Below are 14,414 nucleotides of genomic sequence, written 5' to 3'. Positions count from 1 at the left end.
CAAATTGAGGGCCCCAAAACAGACCCCTGTGTGTTGGGCTGGCTGGCACTGACAGAGGCAACCTTGCAGATCATTGGAAAAGACTGGATTCCTGGATAAAGAGTCTCCATATGGGGGGGGGGGGGTGAGGGGTTGTGCAGGAGATGTCTAGTGTCAGCGTCACAGCACAGTGGGCTCACTTCCAGCAACTTAGAGTCATCACTGTAAGAGGAACTGCTGTGAGGGTTTCGGGAAGCGAAAGCTCCCCATCTCTAGGCATGGAGGGACTTTTAAAGACACGAAAGGTGCTGACCACAAAGAAGATGTATTTCATTACATCTAAGAAGTTACACTTATAGAAGGACGCAGTGAAAACATGACTTCTGAACCTGCCGCAAAGATGAGCATGTGTTGTCACACGGCCTTATAAACAGCTACTCAGCTTGCTGTGGGGCTGGTGAACTACCAACTGTCTGCCTGGCAGCACTTGGCATGAGCACTGCCCACGACAGATGCAGCACGTTCTGGGGGCAGCAAAGCCCAGCCATAAAACCCTCAAGAAGAGGCCCCAGCCCAGGGCACCATTGTGAAGGACGTATGTGAAGCACGGTCTCACCGGCTTCTGTTCACACAGGGGCCAGAGCATCAGACTTTCTCTAGATCACACCTCACTTCTCCAGTAGAGAGAGAAAAAAAAATCATTTCTAACTACTGCTATGCTGTGGTTTCAGACTATGGGATTGATCCAAGACAGAGACGGCTGACACCTTGAAGCACTCTTTTCTAAAGTGAACTGTGTTTTATTTGGGTTTTGGTACTGAGGCTTTTTGGTTGGTTGGTTGCTTGGTTGATTTGGTTTGGGTTTTTTTGTTTTTGTTTTTGTTTTTTAAAGATTTATTTATTTATTATGTCTACAGTGTCCTGCCTGCATGTGTGCCTGCATACCAGAAGAGGACACCAGATCTCATTGTAGGTGGCTGTGAGCCACCATGTGATTGCTGGGAATTGAACTCAGGACCTTTGGAAGAGCAGCCAGTGCTCTTAACCTCTGAGCCATCTCTCCAGCCCTTGTTTTTGTTTTTGTTTTTTTTCTAGACAGGGTCTCATTATGTAGCTCTGGCTCCCCAGTACTCACTGTGTAGATCAGACTGGCCTCAAACTCACAGAGATCTGCCTGCCCCTGCCTCCCAAATACTGGGATTAAAGCTGTGTACCACTACAACCCTCTGGTACCGGGTACTGACCTCAGGGTCTCACGGATGTCACACAGGTGCTCTTTCACCTCTATCAGCCTGAGGACGTTTGAGGACAGCCTGCCCTGGCTCATTTCCTGTGGCAGTAACAGAATATCTGAGACTGGGTGTCTACTAAGAAAGAAAGATTTCTTTTGGCTCATGGTTCCAGAAGCTGGGAGCATAGTGCCAGCAAGGACTTCTTACACATTCTAACTCATGGTAGAAAAAAAAAAAAAAAGAGCAAAATGTGGCATCATGCCTCGATTTATAGCAGTGCATTGTCCCTGCAGAGCAAAGCCTCACTCACTAGAAAAAGCATTAGTTTGTTCTCAAGAGTTCTGTTGCTGTCACGGAGTGGGTAGGTGTGAGGTCTCGGTGCACCACACAGCAGGGCATGGCACAGCCCAGCCGGCGTCACATCAGCAACTCCCTGGTGTGGTTAAGCTGGAAAATCTACAGGGCTTCAGAGGAAAGAGCCCTGCACAGCAGGTGTCCTGGGCAGAAAAATCACCATGCGCAGCCCAGAATTAGAAAACGGAGAAGCATCAAAGTGGGATGTGGAAGAGGAGAGTGTGGCTCCGCACCCTAGCAAAGGTCCATCCTGGTGCCAGTTGCAGAGTAGGTGCTGCCTCATGGCAAATTGAAATGATCAACAAGGGGCTGGTGAGATGGCTCAGTCGTTAAGAGCACTGGCTGCTCTCCCAGAGGACCTGAGTTCGATTCCCAGGTGCCTACATGGTAGTCACAACTCTCTGTGATTCTAGTCACAGAGTATCTGATACCCTCTTCTGGCTCTCATGGGTACTGCATACAAGTGATACACAGACATACATCAGATAAACAAAAATGAATAAAATCTAAAAAAAAAAAAAAATCAGCAAGCTGTATGTCAGCGTCTCTCACCTGGACAGTGGACAGTGACCATGAGGGGTCTTCCAGGACCATTGTCTACCTCATTGTCTGTATCTTTCCACTTTAAGTCTGTGGATGTAGCTTAGAGCTTGGGTCAGATATTCCTTCGGGCTGAGGTGGAAACTCAGCAGCAGAACAATATCCTAGTGTGCACGAACCCTGGGTCCCACCCCCGGCACCTCTGCCAGAGAAGTAGACGCAGCAGCCCACCTGCTCAGGGTGAATGAAGGGAATGCCGTGGACATGGACAATATGTCAAACCCGAAGAAAGAAATCCTGACATGCGCTGCGGCCAGGGTGTCCCCCCTACATTCCACCCCGCCCGAATGGACGAGCATGATCCAGGACACCAGGGGCACATAAGGGAACAGATACTATCTGGTCACGCCTAGAGGAGAAATTCAAAGGGACAGAGAGTGGAATGGGAGGGGGGGTGTAGTTAGTAGGGACAATTTCTATCCGGCAACATGGAATGAGCTCTGGGTTTGGAGGTAGAGAGCGGGACGGTGTCCGTGACCCTGAGACGGTTAATGGCCAATTGATGTTAATATGTATTTGACCACAATGTAAAATTCTTAACAGGGGGAGGGGGGATGTTGTAGGGTCAAAATCCCCTTGGAGCTGTGAGGTTCCACCCTGGAGTCCCCTGTGTGCCACCACGAGGTGCATCTGAACCCCGTGTTCTGCACATTGATGCAAGGCTTGATTTGCAGAGCTGTTGGGCAGAAAATACATGACCCATCTCTTCACTCGGGCAACGCCAGGGCCAGAAGGTGCAAGAGAGGCACCAGGGAGCACAGCCCAGGAAGTGCAGAGTCCCACTGAGCTGTGGAGGCCTCTGTGAGGGCACAGGCTGTGTAAATCCCTCAGACACACACTTGCACTCCCGCCTCTGTGTCTGTAGTAGCGTGGACCTGAACCGGCTTTACCATGAGCCTTTTGCACCTCCATCATCCCACTCCGGGACCTGCGCTTGGAGAGGAGGGAGGCTTAGTCAAATGTTTGCTCAACTTCAGCGTTCATTTGGTGCGGCACCACCTCTGTGATGAGCAGGATGTGCCCTGTTCTTTCCCGGGACAGAGAAGATACCTGTTAAATACTTGAATGAACACTTGGTAGACAAGCAGACAGAACAAGCTCCTCCTTGGCCTTTACCTTGCTTCATGCAGCCTGCCAGCCGGGCTCTGTCATGACCCAGCTGAGCCGCTCTGCCAGATGGCTGCGAACTGGCCCCGGGGAGGCTGGCATGCTAACCCTCCATCACCCGGGAGACTTACATCCAACCCAAATCGTTGGGTTTTGCAGCTTCAGCTTGGGAGGTTCAGACTCTTGTTGGACACGCTCCAGATGTTCTCCAGTGGCAGACAACATAGAATATGGTAGATAAGGATGAAATGCATAGAGTTCACACTGTTAGTCAAAGTATCACTTTCCAAAATAGCATGTACGTGTGGGCTGGATTGTGTAATCATGAACATACAGTGTTTGCACATATGCCAGCAGGATGTATTATCTCCATACATCTGGGAGAGTGCATGTGCATGCCTGTGTGTTCTCCATGTGTTCTCCAAGGCAAGGGCACCAGCATCTCCAGGAAGCTTGTTAAAATGCCTGGTCGAAGGCCTCGCCACAGGTCTGTTAGGTCAGAAGCTCTGGGGGGTCCCACCTGTGCATTGGGAATTCCCCCAGTGCGATCCTGATGCCTTTCTGAGTTTGAGAACCGCTGGCGACAACGCTCTTGACACCATCTCCTTCCTGGGGTTCACCCATGTCTCTGTTCTAGGCCCTGATCCAGCTGCCCCCCTACATCTCTCAGTGTGATGAGGTGCTACAGTTTTTCGAAACCAGGCCCGAGGACCTTAATCCTCCCAAAGAGTAAGTCGGTCCGTGGACTTCCCCAGGTGATAGCTCGCTCATCATCCCAGTCCCACGGGGACGCAGAGTCAGCAAAGAGTAAGCCAGAGTTTGTTGCCTCAGCTCCCCCTGCAAGGCCTCACTGCCCTCTGCTCTGTGGCCACTGTAAGTGGGAAAGGGCGTGGTCCCATCTAACAGGCAATGGAACCCGCTAAGTGTCCACAGTTGTTCTGCACCAACACATGCTTATCAGAGTGTGATGCCTCCACTCCCCAAATGCAAAGAAACTTTGGTTCCTGAATCCTGAACTTTTATCAGATAAAGGCAATATTGAAGGGGTGGGGGGGGCTTTCTTAGAGAAGCCTGGGTTCCTGGGGTGGGTTTGGGTTCATTCACTGCCTGAGGACGCTGTGGGGTGAGGACTGTCAGCGTCCTAATGGAGTCTCACCTTAGTACATAACAAGGACTGACTGGCTCTTTCTCATCCCTCTCTCCTACACAGGGAGCATATCGGGAAGAAGAAGTCAGGTAAGCCTATATTCCAGTTCCTTCTTTTCATTCCTGCCGTGTACCCTGTGTTGGGTTCTACACTGGGGACACAGCAGTTCAATGGATGGATAGACAGAGGGATAGATGGACAGATGGATGGTAATCAGATTGTTGTAGGATGGGTGGGTGAATAGATAAGACAGACAGAGGGATGGGTAAACACTGGATGGGTGCTTTTGTATGTAGATGATTAGGAGAATGAATAGATGAGCTGATGATTGATTGATTGATTGATTGATTGATTGATTGATTGATTAACTAATGCCCATCCCTGTCTCACAAAAGAAGAATCTGAGCCTGTTTTATCCCTTGCCAAAACTTCTACCAAGTGGATGAGACCAGAATGCTTTTGTGGCATGGTAAGACAGATGTCTTCCTAACCACATAGCAGAGGGTCTGGGCCTCCATTCCACTTCGTACAAGCAGTATGGACACTCAGAGCCTTATACAGTACTGGAAGGATAAGAGGAGGGAGAGAGTGAGGAGAGGGTAGGAGTCCTGAATCTTGAGGACTAAAGGTGAGCTTTCCAAAGAGCGAAGGGAACTCCAGGCAGAGAGGACACCATGCATTCTGACTGGGAGGTGGACTCAGCCACAGATCTGGGCCTGGGCCTTTGACAGCCTCAGCCCTGGCTGCCCTCTAAGCTTCCTTCAGCCCTCTATCCTGGGCAGAGCTTGATGCCCGTCACTCAAGCCCTGTTTGGCTCCTTTCTCACGCCGGAAGCTGGCTTCTGACCGCCTTTTTATTCTTGGGATGATACCAGTCTTCTAACAGAGGTGGGCCTGGGGTGATGGTTCCCACAGGCCTGCACATTCTAAAGATGAAGGTCACTAGTCCAGCTCTTCTTACCACCCCATGCTCCTTCTGGCAGCCCAGCCACTGTGGGTTTAGGAGTTTCCAGGGCCCTGGCCTCTAATCTTGAACTCCAGGAAGTTTGAGGGTCTCTGTGCACGGGGAGGAAGGGGCACAGGCAGAGATTCACAAAGTCAAAACTGATGACCTTGCCTCAGTTTTCTTCATGTGTGACATCCAGGCCTGGGGTGTGGCTCAGCGGTAGAACACTCACCTAACATGCACAAGGCCCTGGGTACCATTTAAGTACACACACACACACACACACACACACACACACACACACACACGATAATGCGTTTTATAGGATTATCAGAGGTTCTATAATAATATATGTAAAATCCTTTAATAGTAATATCTAACTGATACTGTTTGATTATTACTCGAGCCTGCAGATGTCCCCGATAGCACCAAGAACAGGTCCACATTTCAGGGCTGTTCTCTTCCTCTCCTCCTGGGAACAGGCCCTGGATGAGCTTTACAGGCCTCTAGGCTGATCAAGGCAGAAAGTGAAGACAGAAGCCATGACCTCATTCCTCTTTCCTCAGCCCCAGCCTCCTTTGTTCGCTGACTGCATCCGGCTCTCCTTTGGGGCTTAGCGGTCACTGGCCACACCATGGCATCCTGCTAAATCTGCAAATGGTCCTCAGCTGGGATAATGACACATTTCTTTTCTTAGCAAAGATCAGAGAGCAGCTGCCACTCTGGGCTGGTCTCAGAGTTTCTGGCCTTGAGTATGTAGACTCCCCTGACAGGAGCCGGAGAAGATGGGGTGGGGAAGGAAGAGACACTCTGGTTTGTGAAAATAAGAGTGTCCCGCCGGAACAGGCTTGATGAGGGGACCTGTCTGGAAAAGAAAGCCGAGGCTGTAATTTGTGGTGACAGTGGTTGACATCACTCACCTGCAATGATGGGGCTTAGGTTTGTTTATAGTCCCACTGGCGGGAACACGGCACCTTTCTTCAGTCAGACTCAGAACCCTCGATGGGCTCCATACTTATCTGAGTGGTGGACACTGCCTTGATTTTAGAGCTGTCCTTCTTCATTGAATTTAAAGAGATTTAAATTAAAGGCAGACTTTACCCCTGCATCTTCTGCCAGAAAGGCTTGTCTGACCCCAGCACCGCCCAGTCACAGCCAGCTGGCTCCTGCAGACTTGGCTCATGTGGCCCCAAATTCTGCTCATCCCACAGGGGGGAAACGTCTCGCCACAATTGAGCAGGTCATCTGATGGCTTGCAAGAGCTTTTCTTCTTGCTTTTTGCTTATTTACAGATTTTTTTTAGCAAGCCTGGCAATTTAGTGAACTTATGGAGGGAGAAAAAAAAATCTCACTTTGGCATTACTCAACATTTTAAAAATTCAAGACATGTCATCAGAAAGGGAAAAAACACCTAATTCAAAAGTTTCTCTGGGAGAATAGGCACTATGTGGCTTGAGACTACAAGGACAAGAAGAATGTTGTCAGTTCTTTGCGGGTCATGTGAGTTAGCCTAGGAATCTTCTGAGTTCGCCCCTGGCAACATCAAGAACCTTTGAGCCTCAACCAGGAGAGAGATGTTTCTGGTACCGTTCCTAATAGGGCTTAGTTTCAATCTCACACTCCACCCCAGTCTCTACATGGCACCCGAATGGTCTGACCCTCATGTAAGGCTCCTGGCTAATCATCTGAAACCAGACTTCTTGTCATCAGTGTCGGTAAGTGGGGTATTCTGAGTAAACCGCAGACCACTTGCCCTGGAAGCAGCACTGGGAAGCAGTTCCCGGCTCTTGCCTCTGAAGCACGCCTTGGCCAGGGACTGCAGCCTAAAGCTCAAAATCACAGCCTGAGCCCCGTTATTTGTCCTCTGTTCTCTGCTCATGGCTTCCTACTGATTTAGATTTCCTGATTCTGTCACCCAGTACCTACCAAGCTCCTACTGTATGCCTGGCAGTATTTGGTCCGTAGGGAATGTCAAGGCAAAAAGGGACATAACAAAAGGAAATAATAGAGATATTTGATATTCCCTAATACAGGAAGTCATTTAAATCCAAGTTTTAAAATAGTCTTTCAGCCGGGTGTGGTGGTGCATGCCTTTTATCCCAGCATTCAGGGAGGCCGAGGTAGGTGGATCAATGTGAATTTGAGGCCAGCCTGGTCTACAAAGTGAGTCCAGGACAGCCAAAGCTACACAGAGAAACTCTGTCTTGGAAAACCAAAAATAAAATAAAATATTCCTTTTTCCATTTGGCTATTTATTGAGCTCTACTAGGTACCATCCATGGTCTAGATCATGAATTGATACATTTTTTTTCTAAAGAGCCAAATAATGTATAGATAATTTCCATATTACAGGTCACATGCAGTCTGTCACTAACAATAATATATTATTCCTCTCCTCCTCCTCCTCTGTCTCATCCTCCTCATCCACAGACACTTTTAAGAAGCAGGTGGGGCTAGAGAGACGGCTCAGCAGTTCAGAGCACCTGCTGCTCCTGTAGAGGGCCCAGCTTGAGTTCCCAGCACCCACATGGTGGCTCGTAACTGTCTATAGCTCCAGTTCCAGGGACAAAATGTCCCCTTCTGACCTGCAGGCATCAGGCAGGCACTTGGTGCACATTCATCCGTGTAGAGAAAAATACTTATACATGTAATATAAAAAAAATAAGAAAATAAATGAAAATTTGAGAAGCCTGCAAACCAGAGATGAGTCCCTGGATTCGTGCTAGAACATGAACAGGAAAACATACAGCAGGAGACAAAGGGATGTATAGAATTGATGGGTTTTTGTTTTTTGTTTTTTTCTGGTTTGTTTGTTTGTTTGCTTGCTTGCTTGCTTGCTTTTTAAGTAACAATGGCCAGAGGGATGCCTCAGCAGTTAAGAGCACTTCTGCTCTTACAGCAGAACCAACCTCAGTTGGTCCTGACATGTCAGGCTGCCCACAACTGCATGTACCTTCAGCTCTGAGGGATCATCTGACTTCCGCTAGAGCCCGCACATGTGTGCACATACCCACACCTTTACACATAACTAAAACTGATTTAAAAAAAATACATCTTTTTAAAAAAATTTTTAAATAGAAAGAAACAAAAGTAAGTGAAGCAGTAACAGCAGGCTGTCAGAGGGGTCATCACCAAGCACCCCTTGAGGAAAGGAGAGAAACAGTGGTGCCAACAGCTGGCAGAGACTGTCTCTTGCGAAGAGAACAGTTCGTGCTGCTGGCTCAACGTGGCGATATAAGGTGTACAAATGTGAGATAGATTTGACTGCCTGTGGCAGAAAATTCTGACGGATTGGAGCTTAAACAGTTCAGTACTGCTTCTTAGCTCAAACACAAAAGATAGCCGAGCCTGGCACAGTGTTTGGCAGTGACAAGGATCCAGGGCCTGCCTTAGTGCTTTGCCATACATGGCAGTGTTCACAAGGTTACCTTCTGGCCCAGCATGGCTGTTGTAGCACCAGCCATTTGTTACGTTCCCATTTAGGCCAGGAGAAATGGGTGAATCAGGGCAAGCCTCTTTCCATAGAGACACCAAGCAGTTGCGTATACTTCCACGCATACCCACTGACTCATGCCATTCCCAAGTGGAAAGGTCTTTTCCCAAGTGTTCAATGTAGCTGGTCAAAATTTTTGCAGTCTCTGTAGAATAAGAGAATGGGAGTTGAGTAGCCTTCTGCCCTCTGGGGTGGGCTGGGGTGGGGCAGGGGAGGGAACGTGTTCTGATTGGCTAACAGGTTGCATCCATTGGGCAGGGCTTTGCAGGCACTGGGCTTTTCTTAAGTGAGGTGAGAACCACAAAAGCAGAACCTTGCCTGGGGAGGATAATGACCCAAATGATCCTCTACCTGAAGAATCATGGTGGATTGAGGCTGGCAGCAGGGAGCCAGTTAGGAGAGTAAGACTAGCTGGTGCCCAGTAGAGGGGTTTCTGGCCCTCAAGCAGGTTCTACTCAGTGTGGACTCTGGTTTGTTCTGTTGAACTTGAAAGAACCCTTGTTTGCAGAGAGCCAGCATCTTAGACTCATGGGCTCCTTGCACAGGGCCCTGGAGGGGCAGAACATACCAGGTTAGCCTGGCAGGAGGTTCTCGACAGAGTCACAATCCAGTAGGGTCAGGCCAGCCTTGTCTCAGACCCCAGCCAATGTGGCTGTCTGGGTTTGGTGGGCTGTTGACCTGTTAAAGGGTATGACAGAGAGCTGTTAAGGGGTATAACCTCTGAGAAATACAAAGAAAGGACATAGGTAGGCTGGAACCTGGGGTGGACCCAGGAACTGCTGAGGAAAGAAAGCCAGAAGACCTCAGCTATTACCTCTTTCCCTGTCATTCATCGTTCATTTCCACACTGGGATGGAGAGCCCATCCAGCTGTGTGGTAAAGGAAATTCACTTACTATCCTCAGTCTGTTTTCTTATCTAATAAGCAGTGCCCACCTCATGCACAGTGGTGGGGAAGGTTTGTGATGGTCTGCAGCCCACGAGAGGCATTTTTCCCCCAGCTTCCTCCCATCCAGCCTTCTTCAACACATCCATTCTGCATCTCTTCTCTCCCTTCCCCTTATGCTCTCTCCACTCAGGTTCAGGTGGGTAGGGTGGTCCCTGCTTGGATGCCTTCCCTCCACCCCCAGCACTTCCACAGCAGGAAGGACCAGTGGCCAGAACCTGCTCACAGAGCCAAGAAGCAGGCCTGCCCTTCCCCCACATGTACCAGGCTGGCCCCTTTGACGCCTCTGAACTGAGATGTTCCCTTTAAGTCTTCTGTGGTGTGTTTTTGTGTGATACCTGTCTGTCTTAGTGGGTACCACCAGGCCTTTACAGCTCCAGGGTGTGACACTGGGGAAGCCGTCTGCCCGGAAGCACTTCCCATACTTTTCCCATCTGGGACCACTGCCCAGCTCCAGTGCCACCATTGCCTCTTGCCTAACACCTCACACCCTTAGTCTGCTCTCTCTCCCATGCCAGCCTTTGCCTCTCTCCACACGGCAGCAAGAATCACTTGTCCAGCTGTAAATTTTGCTACTCCCTTCCTAGAATCCTTAATCAACTCCTCAAGATTTAAAAATCCAAACTTATCAAGTCCTTGGCCTCATACCAGTGCTTTCCTTGGGACTTCTCTCAGAACCATGCATACCTCCTGGCAGAACTCTGCCTCCCCACCTCATTCTTTTCCTGGAGGCTCCCAGGCCTTTCCCATCATGGAAGACTCCACCTGCTTTGGTTCTCCCCCGTTCCCAGGACACCTTCCCTCATGGGTCTCTGTTTTCTGCTTGGGAGGTCTTGCTGACCACTCTTTTGGTACAACTTTGCCTTTCCTGTTCATTCTCTGTGCTGGCATCCTGGGTATTTCCAAACTGATGCTTGTATAATTGGATCTCTCATATGTTTGTTTGTGTGTGTGTGTGTGTGTGTGTGTGTGTGTACATATATATATATATATCTTCCATGTATCTATCTTCTTAAAACCTTGAGTTATTTGAGACTCATCTGTTTTTGTGGTCCCCAACAAAGTATGTGGGGCATCACAGGAGACTTATGAGTTCACAGGTGAGGATTTCGGATGAAGTTGGATCGATAAAGACTGGCTGGAAGGTGACCTCAAGCTATTTCAAAACTATCCCCTTGAGCTCCACCCAGGCAGTCAGCTTCTGGGCACATACCACATCTTACTCACTTGGCAATCTGGAGTGTTGGAGGCCTCCAGGCTTCTCAGTGTTTGGACTTTTGTTCCTTCCCGCCAAAAGTTCCAACTTGTCTCACCCAAGCCACTCCTAGGGAGTGAGGAGCAAAAGCTGACGTTTTCTGCAAACCGCTGTAGTACTTCATTAATTTACTCTTCAAGGCAAGAAGGAGGGAGGTACTGCAGGGATAAGTCTGTGGAGCTGCAGAGGATATGCAAGTACCTGCTGTTTGGCTATTTCCTAGGTACTGAGGTACTTTATGGAGGTTTGGCTTCACCGGTTTTTTTATTTCTTAGAAACCCCAGTGCTCTTGGTAAACTTTGTTGCCCGAGTAAGCAAATGAATGAGAGGATGCAAGGCTAGGGATTCAGAGCACGAGACAAATCCTGTAACCAAGGCTTTCAGAACTAATGGGATGTTTGATGGCATTTGCTTGTCCCCAGGGAGTGACCTGACCTCGGTGGACCCCATGGTCCTGGAGCAGTATGTGGTGGTAGCAGACTACCAGAAGCAGGAAAGCTCAGAGATCAGCCTCAGTGTAGGCCAAGTAGTGGACATCATTGAGAAGAATGAGTCAGGTAAGGCCCTGGAGCCCCTTCCTCACACCCTGCACCATCACCAAGCCCCACGAACCAGAAGCAGGTGGAAACTCCAAAACAAGTGAACAGGGCAGCCGGGCCTGGCTCCCCAGAGCCACTGAGGGCTCACAGCCACTGTCATGGCAGCCTGTTGGCTCAGATGTTACCATTGCTCCTAGGCTTACTCCCAGAAACTATCCTTCCGGTTTTCACGTAGCTATCAACAGAGTCAAGTGCTCCATTGAGAACTTTCTCACTGATTTCCACTGGGAGCCCTCAAGAAGGTTGCAGATCCAAGAAAGGTGGCACATTCCTGTAATTTCAGCGCTTGTAAAGTGGAGACAAGAGGGCCTTCAATTATCTGGGCTACATAGAGAGACTGTGTCTCAAAAAAAAAAAAAAAAAAAAAATGAAAGAACCTGTTCAGAAAAATGGGCATCTGCCAGTCTCTTCAACCCACCTGTCATCCCGGACCACTGGCCACCTCCACTGGCAGTGGGATGATTGAGACAGGGGGCCTGGATTCCACCCGGACTCTACACAGCACATCAGTCCAGGTTGCTTCAGGTCTTTGGCCATCTGTTTTGTCATCCACAAAACACAGAAAACCGTCAAAGAACTACTGAAAAGTAACCTGAACTTGGCACATTGCGTGTGCTGCAGAAATGCAGATTTCCTTCCCTGTCCCCCCCCCCTTAGTTACAGAGCAGCCATCACACCATGTGGAAAAAGCAGGGCGTGAGCAGCCCTCTCCTCAACCGGGTTCTCAGTGGCTCATCCTGTTAGGGGCCAAGCTCTATGATAGCCCAGTGGCCGGTTAAGTCCACATGACTGTGGAAGGATGATGCTTCCAGCATCCTTCAAGTTACGACATCTCATGTTGGTCCTGCGATCAGCACTAGCTAACCAGAAACGAACTGTGCAATCCAGGAACAGTCCCTGCTTCCAAGAATACAGGAAGACGATGTTTCCGGCCTCCTCCAGGTCATGTCACCATTAGTCATGAGGCTGGTGTTAGTCAGCAAACCTCCATAATTATGCAATCTAGAGGTCATCAGCTTTGATGACCTGGAAGGAAAGAGTACTCCAATGTCATCTCAGTGTCCTGTGCTCTAACACTTTCAAGGTCACTTCTCTGACGGCAAAAGGTGCGAAGATTTCTCCCCATGGCAAGCAGCACTGACGCCTGCAGTGAATGTCAGCTGAAGGTCCCCTTAGTGCAATTCTGTTCTGACATTGCACGCCTAGTGGTAGTATTGGATCCCTCAGGCCCTCCCTTATTGCCTTAGCTGGGTTGTTCCGCCTGCACATACTGCGGCTAGCTATCAAACACGGTTCACGCAGCCCTTCTCTGGCTCCGTTAAGTGGCTCACATGACCAAGGGAAACATGCTTTCAGGGTCACTGTCAAGGATACTCTCAGGGATGTAAGTGAAGGGATGCACAGTCAAGTTTTGGGAGAGGCACCACACTTCTGTATTCTGTCTGCACGCTGCCCTCCAGGAATTTCTGTGCTCAGCGAGCTCCCCAGACCCCTGCGGTTCTCAGAGATTTCATTGCAGAGGCACAGTTGACAACTGTGTTGACCTGTGACTAAATAAAAGAGGTCAGATCAAATGCTAATAGTCAGTGGGGAAGCCAGCCAGGCCTGCTCCTCCAGGCTTTTTGGCCTCTATGTTGTATGCCAGAGATAGGGTAGGAACTCTTCCAAAATGGGATTTTATAATCTATTATCAAAGTAGGTCAGATAATTTAATTTCTTTCTAGCCAGGGGCTCCAAAGTGGAAAAGATTAGAGCATATTTTTAGCTTCTGTGACTTCTCTTGGGGGAGGGAAATCCTCGCCTCCATGCCTGTCTTGAGTAGAAAAGGCAGATGTAAGGGGCAGGCAGGAGAAGGACAGAGAGGGACTGTGTCCCAATCTTCTGAGGCCCAGAGTGTCCCAGTAGTATTCCAGCCACTTAAGCCACAGGAGCAATGGAAATAGCGAGCCACGGGTGAAAACTGAAAATCACGCGTCATCTCCCTGTAATCCCTGTGCTATAGCCAAGTGAGCCAGACTCCAAGCGACTCACTGTTTGTCCCCAGGTCTCTATAGGCTGCAGAGCTGGAGTTCTGCTGTTCTTAGGTCTGTGTGGTTCTCCCAAGAGAGATGTATGCAGGTTGTATGGCAAGGAGATACTAGGGGAAATGAAGAAAGGAGGGTCCATTCCTGGGCTCCCAGGGTGCATTGCTACAAAGGCTGTGAGGCAGGAAGACATACTGGGGAGATAACGCTCCCGTCCCTTATATTATTAGGAGGCAGAGTGTTTGCTTCTGACCTGTCCACTTGACATCCTCTCTAGGTGACCTTATGCTTTATGTAATGTAGGCATCTTGGGGGATAACTGTTTTACTGTTTGTTTAGAGCAGTATGGGTTGTGACCCCTCTGGGGTTGCATATCATATACCCTGCATATTAGACATTTTCATAACAATTCATAACAATATCAAAGTTACAATTATGAAGTAGCAATGACATAAGTTCATGGTTGAAGGTCACCACAACACGAGGAACTGTATTAAAGGGTCACAGCATTAGGAAGGCTGAGAACCACTGGTTTTAGAGAATAATACTAAGGGGCTATATATTTCAGTCACTTGAAGGGATGTTTTAGGTATTTTTTTTTTATTTCATAGTTGGTAAATACAAATGTAGAACCCACAGATATTAAAGGATTAGACCATGGGCATCTCTAGGTGGAAGTCATTGGGCCCACACCAGCCCTTCCTCACAGAGAACAAGGTATGAGTGCAAAGCCT

At 48.9% G+C, this 14,414-nt stretch overlaps 1 protein-coding gene across 2 annotated transcripts in view; it reads left to right on the top strand.

Annotated features, from left to right (window-relative positions):
* Positions 1-14,414, top strand: part of Sh3pxd2b (SH3 and PX domains 2B) — an 81,370-nt gene that overhangs the window by 45,759 nt on the left and 21,197 nt on the right. For both annotated transcript variants that reach the window (XM_021635618.2, XM_060363883.1), the window contains exons 5-7: positions 3,910-4,001; positions 4,483-4,508; positions 11,480-11,614. In XM_021635618.2, the coding sequence (XP_021491293.1) occupies positions 3,910-4,001; positions 4,483-4,508; positions 11,480-11,614 (253 nt within the window). The remainder of the gene's footprint in view (positions 1-3,909; positions 4,002-4,482; positions 4,509-11,479; positions 11,615-14,414) is intronic.

The sequence above is a fragment of the Meriones unguiculatus genome, chromosome 11 (assembly GCF_030254825.1).
Source record: "Meriones unguiculatus strain TT.TT164.6M chromosome 11, Bangor_MerUng_6.1, whole genome shotgun sequence".
In the NCBI taxonomy this organism is placed as follows: Eukaryota; Metazoa; Chordata; class Mammalia; order Rodentia; family Muridae; genus Meriones; species Meriones unguiculatus.
Note: the sequence above shows the minus strand (reverse complement) of the source record. Positions and strands in the feature narration are given on the sequence as shown.